The sequence below is a fragment of the Aethalodelphis obliquidens genome, unplaced genomic scaffold, assembly GCF_003676395.1.
Source record: "Aethalodelphis obliquidens isolate GAN/ISIS:26980383/991018 unplaced genomic scaffold, ASM367639v1 scaffold133, whole genome shotgun sequence".
Taxonomy (NCBI): domain Eukaryota; kingdom Metazoa; phylum Chordata; class Mammalia; order Artiodactyla; family Delphinidae; genus Aethalodelphis; species Aethalodelphis obliquidens.
The window spans coordinates 432,357-451,145 of record NW_020838077.1 but is presented as its reverse complement, the minus strand read 5'-3'; the positions used below and the strand labels follow the sequence as shown (position 1 = coordinate 451,145).

At 42.4% G+C, this 18,789-nt stretch overlaps 2 protein-coding genes across 3 annotated transcripts in view; both read right to left on the bottom strand.

Annotated features, from left to right (window-relative positions):
* Positions 1-4,044: 4,044 nt before the first annotated feature.
* LOC113616208 (zinc finger protein with KRAB and SCAN domains 4-like) lies at positions 4,045-13,018 on the bottom strand. Its single transcript, XM_027099553.1, has 5 exons — positions 10,800-13,018; positions 9,264-9,411; positions 7,494-7,576; positions 6,399-6,522; positions 4,045-5,385 (listed from the first exon to the last, which is right to left on the bottom strand). Exons 1-5 carry the CDS (start codon positions 11,220-11,222, stop codon positions 4,523-4,525), a joined length of 1,641 nt encoding a protein of 546 aa, XP_026955354.1. The 5' UTR covers positions 11,223-13,018; the 3' UTR covers positions 4,045-4,522.
* Positions 13,019-18,026: 5,008 nt separating this feature from the next.
* Positions 18,027-18,789, bottom strand: part of ZSCAN9 (zinc finger and SCAN domain containing 9) — a 10,457-nt gene continuing 9,694 nt past the window's right edge. For both annotated transcript variants that reach the window (XM_027099564.1, XM_027099565.1), the window contains exon 6: positions 18,027-18,119. The gene's annotated coding sequence lies outside the window, so the exon portion shown is untranslated. The remainder of the gene's footprint in view (positions 18,120-18,789) is intronic.

Below are 18,789 nucleotides of genomic sequence, written 5' to 3'. Positions count from 1 at the left end.
ATTTCCAGATTCACTCATTTAATAGGAACTCTGCTAGGGGCTAAGGATGCTCTGGTAAGCCTGTCATTTATCTCACACATATGTCTCAGCCCTTCTATACCCCCTGCTGTAGCGGGTCTGAAAGGCTACAAACTTCATTTCCGAGGATCCCAATGCTGATGGGCAGAATTGGTGAGGAACAGAGGGAAGAAAACGGTTAAAATTTTTAACACTTTAGTTAATACCTGAAACTATAGTTATTTTCTGACAGCTTGGAAATTATGCAATGTGTTAGCTGTTTAAGAATTCGCTCAGATGAAAGGAATAATCACATGGTTTATTACTATTATACAAATAAGTTACATTAGGGTTGTTCAGATTTTTTTTTTCCTAGACCCTTAAAAATCTTGAAGTAGCTTAGAAATTTGAATAAAAATGGGAATTTGGAAAGTTGTGCAGAGGATTTTGGATGACAACCCAATTCCTAATAAACAAAATACATGGAACAGGCAGGAATATATCACAGTATTCAGCCATTAATTGGGAAAGGAGACCAGGAGCACTTGCTATGTTCAAATTCCAAGGTCTTAGATTGATGTGGTAAATAGAAAGGACTTGCTAATGCTACAGACAAAGTGAGAAATGTGGGTAGATGCAGAAATAAAAGGATATTTCTACAATAAAATGTTATGTTAACAAAAAAAGTCCACAGGAAAGTAGTCATCCCCAGATATTTTTGTAGCAGCAACTCCATTTAAAACGTACAAAACAGGTACCACATCTACAGAGCTGACTGAAAAAAAGTTCCTGCATTTGAATTCGTCAGACCCAATTTTAGCTATCACAAGGAGTAACAAAAGATAGACTAAAAAGTGTGTTTAGAGAAAAGTAGATAAGTTAAGTTTACTGAGTAAAGTTCTCATTATGAATAATTGAGATGGAACCACACAGATGATTTGGGACATCACTACAAGATAAGATCAACACTGTCACACGCTTGTGTCAGGACACTTTTTTTAGAGAGCCTTTACTATTAAACAATTGTCATTCCAATATATAGAGGTTTTGGCTAACAAAGTGTTTAACCTCCATTTCTCTATCAATATTAACGTTTTCAGATTATTTATCCAGCACTTCTTATTTGTATGAGCAGATCCTCACAAGCCTGTCAGGTAAGTTGGCACTCCTACTATTTTTTTTCCCACTAAAGGAGGAGGAAGAGGGACTTCCCTGGTGGCGCAGTGGTTAAGAATCCGCCTGCCAATGAAGGGGACATGGGAAGATCCCACGTGCCCCGGAGCAACTAAGCCTGTGTGCTACAACTACTGAGCCTATGCTCTAGAGCCCGTGAGCCACTACTACTGAGCCCCTGCACCATAACTGAAGCCCGGGCGCCTAGAGCCCATGCTCTGCAACAAGAGAAGCCACCACGATGAGAAGCCCATGCACCGCAACAAAGAGTAGCCCCCGCTCACCCGCAAGTAGAGTAAGCCCGTGCGCAGCAACGAAGACCCAACGCAGCCGGAGAAGGAAAAGAAACAGAATCTTTTGCAGGAATACACACATCTTTACCGAAATTAAGAACCCATCTAGGAGGGCTATTCATCAAAAATCTCTTTTTCTACCCAAGTAGAAAAAATAGCTATAATTAGTTACTTATTAATGAAAAGGAAGAAGAAAGAAAATGGGGGATTTCAGCATTGTTTCAATTGGAGAAGTGGAGTATTGGATTGGCCAAAAACTTCCAAAACCCCAATGAACTTTTTGGCCAATCCAACAGAATGGCTAATTGACACTAAAATTCCTAAATACAATTTTTAAAAGCATGAAAAGTGACGTTTTATTCCACTTTATATACTGCTTATATCTAACTAAGCAGCTTATTCTATGGGGTCTAATTTCATCTGAAAATAATTTTTTTGACCATCCTTTTAAATAGGCTAGAGTTAAACCCATTTTATAATTCACTTACTTATAAACACACATTTGTTATATACAAAAGTGGGGTGTCTAAAAGACTATCAGCAAAGTAACTTTTTAATCTGAAATTATACAATAATGCCAGATAGTTTCCTAAATAATATTTTTATCATAAAATGTCAGTGGCTCCCCAGTGTTACTGAATAAAATTTCAACCCCTTGCTCTGGCATTGAAGGCCGCTACAATGTATGTATCTCTTCAAACTTGCCTTAGTTACTAAATTTGACAAATTCCTTTAGTCTTTTCAGCTAACATGTCACCCTGTCCATGCAATAGCACACAGCCAGAAGTAACCTTTCCCTCCTCTGAACTTCCACAGCATTCAGTTCACCACTCACAAGTTATTTACCATGGCACTGTCTTATTTTAATGTGCAAGTCTTATCAATATTACTATACTGAAAGCTTAAGCCCAAGTATGTATGTATGTGTGTGTGTATGCTTTATCGCTTTCATTGTCAGGCATAGTAGGCACTCAAAAGTATTTTTCTATAATCTTTCCTTCCTCTATGGAGAAGTTTTTTAGGTTTGGAAGGAGCAGAAAGAGTGAAAGGAGGTGCAGTGGTCCTTTGTTGATCTCAATAAATTATACTTACTAAGTGTATAATATTTTCTGGTTTGTAAAAGGCTTTATATGTATCTCTTTACATGACATAAGAAACAAACACCAAAGAAAAATGAACAATGTTTAAGATCAGGGCTATTAGCAAATATTTAGGAAAAATAAAGATAAGGAGACAAGAGGAAATGGCTAGCTTTGCGGAGGTAACAAAAATACGGTTAATTTAAAAGGAAATTTTAAAAGGCTAGAAAAGATTAACTGGAGGACGTCTACAGGATTTTAGAACACTAAAGTTTTAAATTATACTGCAACAAGGGGATAATGAAGGCAATGAAAGATTGTAGGGAAATGATAAAGGAAGAGCCCCACCGTTTGCAAAGTCCCTAGTCAGCCAGGGGTACTTCAGAGCAGGAATCCAGCAAGGGTACTTGAGAACAGAAGAAAACGCTATGCTGGGGACGATTTCCTCAGAGGCAGAACCCATTCTTGTTAAAGCTGGAAGCTGGGGACGGGCACTCAGGCACCTACGAAGAAGGTAGCAGTCTCTGAAGAACTTAGCAGAAGGTGATCTGGGTGAAAACAGGAGATATCATGAAATTCTTGAGAGTCTTGACTTCACAGGTTGATACTTTGAATGTTGTGGAATCGTTTTGGTCAGATACCCAGGACTCCCAATGTGTTTCTGAAAAGATACATTTTCTCCTACTGCCCATACTTGGGTCTCTATCAACATTGGCTGCCTCTGACCCAACCTCCCTCTCCCCAACCACAGGGCAGTTTTAAAAACATGAACAATACTTGTTATAAACGTTTGGTGTGAATCCTCTGACCTGGAGGGAGTTGAAGCTTAGCTGGCAGGAGCTTTCATGCACACTTGGCTTTAAGTTGGGAGAGAGGGATATGGATGGTGTCTTGGCACTTGGTTAGGCCCAAGATAACCGAAAGGTGAGAAACAAGCTGTTGAGGATCATAGGATTTTTTTTTCTTAATTTTTAAATTTTTTTGGCTGCACAGCCTGTGGGATTTTAGTACCCGAACTAAGAATTGAACCTGGGCCCTCAGCAGTGGCAGTGTGAAGTCCTAACCACTGGACAGCCAGGGAATTCTCGCATCATAGGATTTTCGTCAAGATTCATAATAGTTTTGATCTGACTTGATAAATTGATTTTTATTTACCTGAATGTGAAAGGTTTCCCCCTAAAGAGTAGCAAAATTAATATGAACTAATGTAGTTAACGTTGACTACAGACTGGAATTGTACAGATGGAGCAGTCTCACAATGTCTTAATGATAAAGAAGCTGTTTAAGGCATTCTTACTATAACTACTATGCTGGTGAAGAAATATGGATTCCTCCACCCCAACTCTGACAATCTTACATATTTGACAATAAATATACTAGAATCCGAATCTAGGTAAATATTCTAGACCCAGAATCTAGAACCTCAGAGAATTAGACAAACACAAATGGCCTTAGATAGTCCTCAGAAATCTAGACAACATTAGATTTTCAGAGCTATGAAGGTCGTTTCACTGGTATATTTAATAAATGTTTATAGCACCTGTATGCAAGGCACAATGGGGGTATAAGACATCATTGATCCAACCAACTGGTGAGGAATTCATTATAGGCAAAATGAACAGTCAGAGCAGCAGCCCCCCAAATCAGAGCCATCCACCCAGGAGACGTCATAAAGTGCTGGCCGAGGGTGATTAATTAGCCAGTCTAGAAGCCCATTTAAGTCTAAAAGGTGAGAATCATTTCAGGTCTGACCTCTTCTAGACAACTCTCCCATAGCCTCTTATCAAACAAGTTGTTTTTTTTTTCAATCACCTTCTAAGATGTAGAAGATAATTCACCTCAGCCAGTCTCTATTTCTAACAAACACCTGATGACGTGTGCGAGTAAATAAAGCCCAGCTCACAATTTTCTAGTCAGCAAGGGCTCCAGGGTGGCTTCAGTTCAACGAGGAGTGAGCAACTCTGGCATATAAGACATGGGTCATGGAGACAGAATTTTTTTCCCAGCGTGGCTTCTCTGATGTTGAATAAGGTATGAAGTTCGGGTGAAGCCTTTTCCGCATGTATCACACTGATAGGGTTTCTCACCAGTGTGGATTTTTTGGTGCTCAATAAGGCTTCTATTCCTAGTGAAACTTCTCTCACACTCATTACATTTATAAGACACGGGAGCCTCAACATTTTCCCACTGGCTTTCCATCCTCCCCTGACTCTCCCAGGTCTCTCCACGGTCAGGATTCTGAACGTTTTTATCCCCGTGGATCCTCTGATGTCTCAGGAGATGTGAATTGCGCCTAAAGGCTTTGCCGCACACATTGCACTGGTATGGCTTCTCCCCAGTGTGGATCTTGCGATGTTCAAGGAGGCTGCAGCTCTGGCTAAAGGTTTTCCCGCAGTCATCACACTCGTAGGGCTTCTCCCCGGTGTGAGTTCTCTGGTGTTTGATAAGGTTTGAACTGTGACTGAAGACTTTGCCACATTCCTCACACTCATATGGTTTCTCCCCAGTGTGGACTCTCTGATGAATGACGAGGGCAGAGCTCCCGATGAAGGTCTTGCCACACTCCTCACATTCATAGGGTTTCTCCCCAGTGTGGATTCTCCTGTGCTTAGTCAGGCCTGAACTCTGAGCAAAAGTCTTCCCACATTCATGGCAATAATGCCGCCTATTCCCTGCAGCACTTTTCTGCTTTCTTTGTAACCTGCCCTCCTGATCACCAGCTTCTGCACGTGCAGGAATCTGGCCAATGGCTTCACCCAGGTGGCATGGCATCTGCCCAGACTCTTGTCCTGGATGGTCCTCGTCTGGAGGCAGGTCCCTGATCTTCGTCTGCACTGCATCACCTGAACAACAAATGACCAGCAACTGTCAATTACGCCCTGCCACAGGGGAGAGCTTCGTGATGAATCCCAGGGAGGCAAGAATTATAGAGGTGTATACATGCCATGGATGAAGATTTAAGTATTAGAATAAAGATGGGAATAAAGGGGGAGAACAGGGGTGCTGGGGAGGGAGACCTGAGAATGAGAATGGGGCCATTGGAAGAAGGGTACAATCTGGGAATGGAGAGATTGGAGGGAAGGTGGTGAGGCCTGAAGACTGTGCTGGGGATAAATGCAGATGCTCTAAGTTCTAAGAAAGTAAGGCGGGGCCATGTGCTTAGGATTAGATACTAAAAGGGCTGAGCAGAAGGTGATAGTAAACAAGGCAAGTGAAAGGATTTCTAAAATGTTCTGTGAGAAACAGGGAAAGTAGGAACTCACTGACCACTGGAAGGTGCAGTCATCTCTGGCTGCACCCCAGGCAGAGGCAGGGTCTGCCAAATAAAACTGGCATCAGTGCTGGGAGATCTGAGCTGGAGCCCCCACTGTGCTGCCAGTGAGCTATGTGAACTCAGACAAGCCAGGCAATCTTGTGCGCCTCTGCACTGCACGCTCATCTCTAAGGCCAGGCTCTGCATTCAATCTCTGGCTCACTTCTAGCTCTCACTCAATGGTCCCATGGCCCACTTCCTGAAGCGATCCCTCAGCTCTCCTGCACTATCAGGGCTAGCAGCAGGAAGGGAAGGGGAAGAAATCAGCATTTACTGAGCATCTACTATGAGCTGGACCTGTACTAAGGGCTGTACCTCCTTCATCCCACTTAAACTGAACTGACCAGGACACTGGCAGGACAGATAAAAAAGCAAGGCTCAGAAGGGTTAATAAACTAGTCACACAGCTGGTTAGTAGTTGGGATTCAGAAATGGTGATTCTAATTCCAAACATAATTCAAACAGTTTCTAACAGCCTAGTAGATTCTAATACACAAAGGAAGCCAGGAAACCTTATAAGAAATCAGTGCCCATTAGTCTTACCCAAGGAGATCAGGCTGCCACAGTTCTCCTGCCTTTCATCTCTGTAGAAGTTCACCTGAGATGAATCCAGCTGTGTCCATCCAGGAGTGAGGGTCAGGGCCACATCTTCCATTTTCAGCAGCCCCTGAAACAGTGAGTAATGCCATGTAATTCCTCTTGCCCAAAATCACTCCCAAAGCTGGGTACATGCAATGAAGGAGCATCCCCTTTACAGGAGCTCTTTACAAAAAAGCAAGTATGGCATATTTATGCCTACTTAACCCTATCTCTAATAACATCTCTGTCAAAAAAATAACCATTAAAGGAAAGAAATACACACATTATCAGTACTTTCACATAAACATCTAAACAGTCCAGAAGGTGAAAGGTTTGGAAAAACAAGGGCCAGTGCAGTGAAAGGAGTGGAACCATATCCAAACTTTTCAAAATATTTGTGGTGTGCTTTGGCAAAGTGGGGATGGGGGCTTATTTGTATTAATGATTTTAAAATACAGTGAAATCTAGGTCTGAGGTGAGGAAAAACCAGAGAAAATAGGTTCTACGGAGCCTCAAATACTGAGATCTTCAAGCAGGACATGAAAGACTGGGTAAGAAATTAAAATCCAGGTTAAGTAAAGACTATTCAAATTGTAATATTAAATCTTAGACTAAAAGCACATGCCTTATCTGTTCCTTCAAGTTTAAGTTCCTAGAGGGCAGCGGGCATGACTCTATATCCCTCACTAGCAGCACGGTTTATGATACTTAAAAAAACAAAACTACATCACCATCACAACAAAATCTTCAGTTTGTATTTGCTAAATTTCCCTTGCTGAAGAGAAAATCTCCTTGATGAAGGAGCTGACCAAACAGATGGCTAGGAAGAGCAGGGAAGCACAGTCTCCAAGCTAGGAGTGAAACAGGAACATCTTCTTAAGTGAATACCAAAATAATGACAGATGATGATTAGCAACCTTGGGATAAATGAGAATACTCAAACTCCATGTAGATCCAGGATGAGGGTGGAGGAGGCATGGAGAGAAAGGGATCTGATGGGAAGCCCATCAGCAGTGAAGGGTGCTGGGTGCTGGGGGAGGGACAGGGGTTCCACCTCACCTGGGACTCTGGGGCAAGCCTGGCGGCTACCACTTCATCTCCTCTGCAGCGCCCTCCAGAGGCAAGCCTAGGAACCTGGAGAACTAAGAAGGAAAGAAGCTCTGGATGAGATTGACCCTGACATTCAACCTCCCTGGCATTCAGCCTCCGTGAGCCGTGAAGTCCAAGTTCAAAAACTGCATAAATTCCCATAAAGAAGTTTATACAGTGTGTCTTTCCAAAATTCCTGATCCCTGCCAGCTCAAATCCTATGGCCTGAAGAGATGTGATGTACTCCACAGATGCACAAAACAATGGGCTGGATCCTTGGTAAGAAGTGGTAGCAACATAAAAACAAAACAAAGCATTCCATCTGAAGAGTCTTTAATCTTGAATTTTGCTGAGAGAGGGAATAAGAGGATTTCTGTGGTTTCTTTTTTTGGCCGCACCATGTGGCATGAGGAACTTCCCTGACCAGGGATTGAACCCGCACAACCTGCAGTGGAAGCACGGAGTCTTAAGCACTGGACCACCAGGGAAGTCCCAAGGATTTTCATTGTTGTTAAAATTTCTTTAGTAGCTCTTTGGGTGCTTTATTCTTTTCTTTCTTTTTTTTTTTTTTTTTTGGCTGCATTGGGTCTTCGTTGCTCTGAGCAGGCTTTCTCTAGTTGTGGCGAGCGGGGGCTACTCTTTGTTGCGGTGCACAGGCTTCTCATTGTGGTGGTTTCTCTTCTTGTAGAGCACGGGCTCTAGGCACATGGGCTTCAGTAGTTGTGGCACGCAGGCTCAGTAGTTGTGGCTTGTGGGCTCTAGAGCGCAGGCTCAGTAGTTGTGGCGCACAGGCTCAGTTGCTCCACAGCATGTGGGATCTTCCCGGAGCAGGACTCGAACCCGTGTCCCCTGCATCAGCAGGTAGATTCTTAACCACTGTGCCACCAGGGAAGCCCTGGGTGCTTTATTCTTTAGTTCTGAAAGACTAAGAGGAGTCAGATAAGGCTGGGCCCAGAAAGGAGGAAATGGGAGTCTGCCTATATAGAACTTGCTCAGATTTGAGAGAAGTAAAGGGGAACTTTAGGTTTTCCTATGAAAGGTGAACTTTGCTGGAGGCAGTAAACAAGTTAGGTTAGGCTAGGACCTCTGTTCAGAAATAAAGATTTCCTGTTGGCTGGTGTATCCCAGTGTTGTTTGTCTTGGAAATCTGCCCAGATGTTCACAGTATGTGGGGAACACTCGGGAACATAAAAGTTTCCTACTGAGTGATTTTCACCCTGTTCTAAGTGACAGGTTTAGAAGATTTATACTCTTTGGTTTGTAGAAATCCTACAATTCTGGAATATTCTGACTGGCTTTACATATTCTGCCTTATATTCCTCATAGCACTCACCAATATCTGAAATCATATTAATTTATTTGCTATTCTCCTTACTAGAATGTAAGTTCCATTGGAGGAAGAAATCTGTCCTACTGACAGTGCTATCCCTGGTACCTACAACACTGGCTACCACGTAGGGAGCCTCCAGAAATATATGTTGAATGAATGGAGATCACTGTGTTGCTACAAAAATCAACTCTTTCCAAACACCAATTCTAATAAAGTCTTATTTACCATGTCTAGGTTTGGTTAGGAAAGCTTTCCACTATTGTTTGAAATTTCCCTATTAGTCTCAGTCTCAAAGTAAAGTAGATCTGCAAGGGGCATATAAGACACCCATCAGTAGATCTTGTAGGTGATCCTTAAATAAAATTGGTTGGAGTCTGCAGAATTCATATTGCCCAGAAGATAATACTCACTTCTGTCTGGTAAGGAGTGGGATCCCAGAGATTCATGCTTGAGTGGAGCCTTTCTTGGCTGGAACTGGGTATTTCGTGACCTCTGAGCTGGTGTCAACACTGCCATCTTGCAACAGAACAGTTCTTGCCCCTGGTCACCACCTGGGACCTAGAAGTCATTCATTTATTTATTCATCAGACACTTCTATCACACTCTCTCTGTGCTAGTACTTTCTATTTCCCAGGCACTATTTCTAAGAGCTTCATGAATATTAAGTCACTTGATGTAGAGCACAACAACCTTATGAGCTAGGTACTTTTATTATCTGTATTTTTGTAATGGGGAAACTGAGGCACAATGTTTAAGCAACTTGCCCAAGGTCACCCAGGTAAAAGCAGAAATGTTAGGATGGGAGCTCAGGCAGAATGAATCTAGCGCCCACGCTCTTAAGCATTACTCTGTACTCCCTCATTACATATATTTGTGCTTTTATGAAAACTCTTTGGGAATTGGGGCTAAGTTCTCAGAGAATACTAATATGTTTTCTTATCTAAAAAATGAAAATAATAATTTCTAGCTTATAGGGTTTTGGAGACCAGCAAATAAGATTGCAGTGTGCGAAATCACCTAACACAGGGCCTGGTACATGGTATGTCCTCATTAAATGAAGGTTTCCTTCCAGACATTTGTCATTAATTAATTTTCGAGTCACTTTCATAATAATTAGCTCATGTGCAGCTTAGAATTTCCCATATCTTCTGTAAAGAATGAAGAGCCTGAAGCTGAGACTTGAGATGATTTTTCTCTATTACAGGGCTAAGGGGCACAAATGCCAACTCAAGAACCTTGGTCTCTGGGTCACGGGTTAGAAGTCTTTGGTCTGGTTATGTACATGCTGAAAGGAACACACAAGGACACAGAATACTGCAAAGGCAAAATAGACTCATACAACATTCAGGAAGGTGCAAGTAAAAATGAGCCCTGGGGTTTCTAACTTGTGGTCCACCGACTCCCTCCCACGTATTCCATGAATGTGAATAGGAAAAATAACTTTATTTTTACTAGCTTCTAAGCAAAATTTAGCATTTCCTTCAATTATGAATGGAAGCAACAAACCAAGGTGTTATAAGCAGTACACAGGAATCTGTCACCAACTGAAACTGCAGATGTTCTCATACCACATTACAACCAGGTAAATGTCAAAGTCATTCATCGCCACTTTGAAATTATACTAGTTATTAGGCCTGTCTTCTAGATGTTAATATTTAGTGCATTAATTTTAAAAAGCACATATATAACTTTATAATACATTTAATGCTTTGCTAACTGTATTTCAATATAATTGAGTTCTTTTTAATCCTTTATATTTTCCCTTATGTATTTAAAAAATACTATTATGTGAAGGAGTCCAGGGACTTCACCTTACTGGCAAAGAGGTTCAGGTACAAAAAGAGACTGAGAACTTCTGGATCTTAAAGAAAATCCCCTCACTCTGATCTGGAGATTTCAGGAAGAAACAGACCACAGCTTTCAGAGGCTAAACCTGTTCTCTCTACCTGCGGCATCGGCTCATCCAACTGCTTCTCCAAATACTCCAAGAGCACCACCACCTCCTCCCCGCTCTCCGGATGCTGCTTCCGCACCCAGCTCTGCAGGTCCCCCGGCAGGATGGTCAGGAACTGCTCCAGCACCAGCACTTCCAGGATCTGCTCCTTAGTGTGCACCTCTGGCCGCAGCCACAGTCGGCAGAGCTCCCGGAGCCGGCTCAGAGCCTCGCGGGGCCCCTCAGCCTCCGGGTAGCGGAAGCCTCGGAAGCGCTGGCGGGAGTGCTCGGAGCCCGGAGCTGGGCTGCCTGGGGCGCCCGCCTCAGCAGCCAAGGCGGAGGCTTCCTCCTTCTCCACCTTCACGGTCAGGATCCCGGTCCGGTCCTCTGCAGACTGGGCGTCCAAGGCTGCGCTTTCCTTCGATTCTCTAGCCATCCTGGACCAAGGCAGTACTTGGGCCTCAGTCTAGCTGGGAGCTGTATTTCTTCGGAAAATTCTTGAAAGGTGGGAAATCACAATTATACTGTAAAACTGCAGTGGTCCCCTTCCGCGTGTCCAGGGGCCCAGGACACCCCTGGGGCGCAACTTCACAGATTGCCCCTTGTAGTCCGTGCCTTTGCAGCGTCCTCCTCTGCACCCCACCCCGAATCCCACAATAAGTAACCCCAAAGGATGTCTTGGTGGAATGAACAGATTCCAGATGCTGGAGAAAAATTGAGGATGGGGCACAGGAAGCCTCGGTGGGAATCAATGCCACTTCCCGGGCTCTCTAGGAAGCACCTCTCGGTGGTTGTCCCCGAGTTAACCCGTTAGCAACCACGCCCTTACCTCCATTCAAGCAAAGCAGTTAGGGGAAGGAGAAAAAAAGGATGACAGGCTCTGTATCATAAGAAATAAGACTAGATCTTTCAGTCCTGTGAGGATGCTGTTGTGCCCCCCCCCATGCTCTGATGTAAAGCTTGACTACAGAGCTGGCATAAGATTGACACTAAAATTCAGTATAAAGCAGAGCTTCCTCAGAGCACCAGGCAGGTGGACATGCCCTTTCTCTCAGAAACATCGAAGACCACATCACCAGGCACTTGCTTGGAGAAGCAGTGGCTGCCCCTGGCTCTTGCTCCACTCCAGCTGCCATTCTTCCCTCCCTTTCAAGGCTAAACTACTTGAAGGAAAGCCCTCCTATCTCTGACTCTAGTCCTCACCTTAACACACTGTAGGCGGCAAACTGCCAACAAAGCCATTGAGATTGCTCCTGCAAAAGTAACTAGAGATTCTGTCCCTCTTCCCCTCCACACACAACAGCTACCACTTTCTATTTTCCATGGCTTCCTCTCAGGCAACCAGGATTTCCAGGCTTCCCACTATCAGAAACTCTCTAGTCCCTGGCATCAGGGACCATACTATCTTGGGCTTTCATTCTTCTTGTTTCTTTCCAGCCCTCATTTATGGTCTGGAATAGTGGTTAGATCCGCCGACTCTCAAGCCAAGTTACCTGGGTATGTAATCTTGGCTGTACCACGTACTAGCTGGGTGACCTTGGTAAATTACTTATCCTCTCTGTGCCTGACTTTCCCAATCTATAAATGGGGATAGTAACAGTAGATAGTGATGGAGGAAATTTTTGCCTGTTGAGGTATGGGGAAGTCATTCTGACTTATATGGTGTACATCTGTTCTAACCATTAAAAAAGAATGCATTTACCATATTGTTCACAATCTCCACTTTGAAGACAGAGATAAATGCCCCCCCCACCCTGCCCATGATGCCAATGCTATTACTCCTTCGAAGATAAGGGTCCCTTCCCAGACACCAAGGTCATGCTGACTCGCTGTGTATGTGCTAATCTGTCTCTTTTGAAACCTTGAAGGAATGCACCCGTCATGTTTGATATTTGTTCTTTGTTCTGACAAGATATGAAACTGTGGTTCGGGCATCCAAAATGGAACCGGGTAACCATTGTGCATGTGGTTTCAGAAATGTTCCTGCGTCACTGAGAACCTGAATTTTCTAAACTGTATCAAACTCAAGGACACTACCAGCTGTTCTCAAAACAATATCTGCTAGTAGCTGCCAGCTGCAACCTTAAGGTCTCAAGGTCTCCCCTTGTAACTATGTAACCCATTTTGGGCCCCAACCAACCCTTGCTTAGCAAGCACCCTTACTTCTTGCCAGCTTCAATCCTAATTTATTTATTTGGCTGTGTCAGGTCTTAGTTGTGGCATGTGGGATCTTTCGTTGTGGTGCATGTGCAGGCTCAGTAGTTGCAGCATGCAGGCTCTCTAGTTGTGGCACGTGGGCTTTGGAGCACGTGGGCTTAGATGCCCTGTGGCATGTGGGATCTTAGTTCCCCGACCAGGGATTGTACCCATGTCCCCTGCATTGGAAGGCAGATTCTTAAACACTGGACCACCAGGGAAGTTCCCTCCAATCCTAATTCTTGACAATTTGTGTACAAATTGTTTTTTGCCTACCTAAGCCCCCGCCCCCCATTTTGTAGTCTGACAGAACACAATTCAAGTGCTTCTTGAATCCATGTCTCTTGGGTTACAGTTCTCAGTTTGGCTCAAATGAAACTCTTTTCTATTATTATTATAGATTGTTTATTGATTATTGCATTGATGAAAGGGATGTTGTGAGCATTAAGGTGAGTTTTTGTGTAAAGTGCTTAGAACAATGCCTGGCCTATAATAAATTAGGCCTACCCTAAAATGGAAGCCCCGAGATTCCTTTGAACCAGGCAGGATTAGATTTTAAGCCAGAAATGACTGCAAAGTTATTTTGGTGGACCAAGATGTCAGTAAGTCCCCTTTCTACCCAATGGAATACAAGTTTGGTAGAAGTTCATTAAATGGAAGAATACCATGCTGATACCTTCCTGAGTTATTTTGTTTGTTTGTTTTTATAAATTTATTTATTTATTTATTTTTGGCTGTGTTGGGTCTTCATTTCTGTGTGAGGTCTTTCTCCAGTTGCAGCGAGCGGGGGCCACTCTTCATCGCGGTGTGTGGGCCTCTCACTGTCGCGGCCTCTTGTTGAGGAGCACAGGCTCCAGACGCACAGGCTCAGTAGTTGTGGCTCACGGGCCCAGTTGCTCCGCAGCATGTGGGATCCTCCCAGACCAGGGCTCAAACCAGTGTCCCCTGCATCAGCAAGCAGACTCTCAACCACTGCGCCACAAGGGAAGCCCCCTTCCTGAGTTTTTATTCCCTAGTTTTTGTTCCCTCTGCAGTTCAAGGGATAACAAAGAGATAAAACTTAAGAAAATGAGAGATGTCAAGGCTGTTACAAAGGAAAACTACTAGAAAATATTCTTCTCTTGATGAGCTGCCACACTAGGTACAGGGCACTGCCATGAAGCATTGGCAAAATAAGTGAACCTGAATCTAGTTTCTAGATCCTAATGCCTTTGTATAGGTGAGATACAGAAGCAAGTTAAGCAGTTTTCAAACACCTCAGCACATTAGGATCACTGGGGAGCTTTTAAAACATCCTGATACCTTGGCTGAAACTGAAATCAATTAAATCAGAATGTCAGAGGGTGGGACTCAGGCATGAATGACTTTAAATATTTCCTAGGTGATTCCAGTATGCAGCTGAGTTTGAGAATTAATGAGTTAAATGATACTTAAAAGAAGTAATCAACCAAATCCAGAATGTGGGACATTCTATATTCTATAGAACAGAAGATTCAGGTTCTTCAACAAATAAATGGCATCTTTCAAAAGGGCAGGGGAGAAAGGGGAGCTGTCATATATTAAAAGAGACTGAATAGATATACCAACCAAATGCAACGGTAAACCTTATTTGGGCCCTAATCAGACCAAAACAACTGTAAAATGGCATCTTTGAGACAACTGGGAAAACTATATCACAATGGCATTAAGGAATCACTACCAAGTTAGTTGCCATAATGATACTATGTTCATGTTAAGAAAAAAGTCCTCATTTGTTAGAAATTCATACTGAAATTTGTACTTGTGGGTGAACTGATATAAGGTCTAGATTTGCTTTGAAATACTCAGAAAGAAACAGAGGAAAAAAGAAAATGGTGCAAAGATGAGAGTTGTTGAAGTTACGTGAGAGGCAGAGGGGGGTTCATTGTAATATTCTCTTTACACTTATATGTTTGAAATTTTCCATAGTAATTTTCTTTTAAATTAAACAAAATCCTACCTTCCTTCCAGAATAATTCCATCCAAAAGGCAGGGCCAAAGGAAGTGGGAGAGGAGGTGGCATCCCAGCCCAGAGTGAGTTCGGAGCCCCAGTGAGTGAGAAGAGTGTTCAGAGGGGTGAAGGAAGGAAGCTACAGCAGGAAAATTTATACTGATATATTACAACTACCTACTCCACAGACCCCATTCAAGTTTCACCAACGTAAGATCTGAGGTCTGAGCCCATGAGAGGAGCAAGACGACATGGGGAAATTGATTACACACAGGAAGGATTAATCAATTAAGTAAATACACAAGATATTGGGAGCCAGATTCCTCATGTCAGAAAAGGAGTTACAAACATGAAAAAGAGAAAGGCCGAAATGTATCCTGTGGTGTTGGATTGGAATTGAAGGTATCAGCGTGAACTCAATTCCCAATATCTACAGTTACTTATAGAAATAAATATAGATGTAGGCATGTAGGTGTATACGTGTATATACAGCATTTGATAAATAGCACTGCAATGTTTTGATATAAATGGAAAAAAAAATTTGGCTGACAAATAAAAAATTACTTCCAGTTGTTTAAAAACTTAAAAGTCAAAAAGGAAAACTTTCACACTTTTAGAAAAAAATTAGAAGCATTTTTTTATGCTCTTGAATAAAGCAAGATTTCTTTTAAAATACACAAACTGCACAAAATGTGAAGGAAAAATTTCGTAAATTTGACATCATTAAAATTTAAAACTACATCAAAAGATACTGGAAACAAGTAGAAACTACAAACAGAAGACTGACAGAAGATATTTGCAAGCCATACGATCAACAAGGATCAATATAGAGACTATACAGAGAGCACTAACAAATAAACAAGAAAAAAGCCAACAATCAAACAGAGTAATTGACAAGAACCATACACAGGCAATTCATAGATGCGGAATCTGGAATGACCAACAAACATAAGCAAAGATCCTTAACCTCATTATTTACTAAGAGAAGATAAATTTTAAGCCATTTCATACCCATACCTCAGCAAAATTTTGCAGAGCTTCAATAATATTTGCTAGTAAGAATGTGAAAATTTTTGAACTCTTGTACACAGCTGATGGGTGTGTAAGCCGGTATGCTCATCTTAAAAAGCAATGTCAGGGGCTTCCCTGGTGGCGCAGTGGTTGAAAGTCCACCTGCCGATGCAGGGGACACGGGTTTGTGACCCAGTCCGGGAAGATCCCATATGCCGCGGAGCGGCTGGGCCCATGAGCCATGGTCGCTGAGCCTGCGCGTCCGGAGCCTGTGCTCCACAACGGGAGAGGCCACAACATTGAGAGGCCCGTGTACAGCCAAAAAAAAAAAAAAAAAAAAAAAAAAGCAATGTCAGGGACTTCCCTGGTGGTCCAGTGGTTAAGACTCTGTGCTCCCAACGCCGGGGGCATGGGTTAGATCCCTGATCAGGAAACTAAGATCCCACATGGCATGGCCAAAAAAAAAAAAAAACTATGTCAGTATATACTGTATAGTAAAGTTGAAAATGATATACACATGGACTTAACAGCTTTAAATTATTTAACCTGTAGGAGTCTTGTACATGAACAATAATGTTAATTGAGTCACTTTTCTGAGCCAGACACTGTTTTAGATATTCAGGATACAACAGTAACAAAAAAACAACAAAGATTTCTGCCCTCATGGAGTTTATATTCCAGTGGGGATTAACAAAAAAATAAACTATGAGAAGAATAAATACATAAATTTTAATAGGACGTCACGAGCACAATGTTTTAAAAAAAGGAATAAAAGAATAAAACAGAATTAGGACAAGACCCTGGTCATTTTTTTACCAGTCTATTCCTCAAGATTGTTTATGTAGCTGGTAATCTTGAAAGATGAGATAACACATCCCAGTGGTCAATTACCAGGCTTACTTACTGCTTGTTATAAAAGCTGAGGATTTCCTAAATTCAGGCTTCCCTGGATGCAGCATAGGCATGTTGTGTGTAGAGCATCCACCTGAGCCCATCATGTCACCTCCTTGGGACTTGGAGGCAAGGGCAACTGATGTAAATACGATGATCTCATGCTGCTTGCTATCTAGGAATAACAAGTGTTAGGCTTGCTATCTATAAGAAATGGGGTGGGAAAAAAAGAAAAAAAGTAAAAAAAGATCAGGGCCTTATATCCTGGACCCATGCAACAAGACATGTAGGAGCACAAAAGGCCCAAGGAGGACTGTCACGCCTAAGGGTTTTGAGAATTGGAGAAGAATAACAATTACAAGGACTTTTAAATAGTATGGCTATTTGGGGGGTGGGGAGGTGGGCGGGCATCGATGCATTGGAGAAACACAATGAAATTCTGAAGGCAAAATGTGAAAGGCATTGGGCCTCCTTAGAATCATATAAAATCCTTTGTTTCTGGCCCAGGAACTCGTATTTTATGCCAGATTCCATGAAACAATCACAGGCTAAGTTAATTAGCTTGTTACTAGAGTAAAATGAAATCCCAGACCCCTAAAATCTGAGAAAATATGTCCAACAGTCTTTGTCGATGTCCTTTTGCACGTATTTGTTCTTGGGTCAAAGACTCTGGTTATGCATATACACCTATCTCATGATTTGGAGCATTACTTATGAATTTTCCTTAGACATATATTCCCTTTCAGTATTATAGTGATAAAGCTTTGCATGCATAATGATTTTTTAATAATTCAAATTCCCTCAAGATATATACATATATTGGTATAGGAGGCCAGCACTCACTCTAGACACATTTTAACTCTTGCACTGCTTTTACCTCTTGAGGAACAGTCACCTGCTGCCAGACAAAATTAAAGGTATTATGGCTAATTTGTAGACTCCTTAAAAATATTTCAGCTTATTAACTCCTCCCCATGGTCACTTTTAAAGACCCCCTTGAAACTAAAAGATTCACTTCTCTGCTGAAACACAGAGAAATTTAGGGACTGCTCAAGTTCCCCATCTAATTACTAGCAAAATTAGCACTAGAAGCTTTGTTACCCAGAGCTTCAGTTATCCAGTAAGATTTCTACCCACCTATATTGTTTCTCATGAACAGTACCCCTCACCTACATTATTCATCAGCTGTTGTACAGGTAACAGTGGTGACTCTCCTGGCTTGGGTAGTCCACAGTCCCATGAATAAGACTGGAATTTCAGTCAGACCTAAGGAAACAGATTCAGGAAAGTAAATAACAGAAGTGGAGGAAGTTGGAAAGTGGCAAATGACATCAAGCACTTGGTTAGGTACTGCCACTGTGAAAGGCTACAGCATGAGCTGTGATGAAAGCCAGCCTTTGATGTGATCTTAAAGAGAAGTCTAGTATATTCCTTCTCTCTCCATTTCTCTACCTTGCTCCCAAGGGGATTGGGCAAACCTGGAAACACTGCCTCAGATACCTGCATTTTCTCTACGAGTCAAAGAAAGTTTCCTAAGGGTGAACAGAATGTAGAAGACATCTAGGATTTCCCAAATTGTGGGTTGAGTTCTGAGTTAACTTCTTGCTATATGACCTTCAGAGAATCTCCTGGTTACAGCCTTCATCTAGCTCATCTGATAGTAATACCTTTCTGTTCAACAATTAGTTCTATACCTTGAAAGTGCCCCCAAAGCATTGGCCTCTGATGCATTGGGTATCATCTTGTTAAATATTCAAGGGTAGGATGACCAGCAACTGGTCCGAGTGTGAGGATGTCATCCAGAATGTGAAGAGGAGGTAGTGACTGTGCTGGAGGATCTGGAGAGATCCTCTGTGTGTGTGTGTGTGTGTGTGTGTGTGTGAACCAGGAGAGCAGATGAAAAGGTTGATGTGGGACTCTGTGTGTGTGTGTGTGT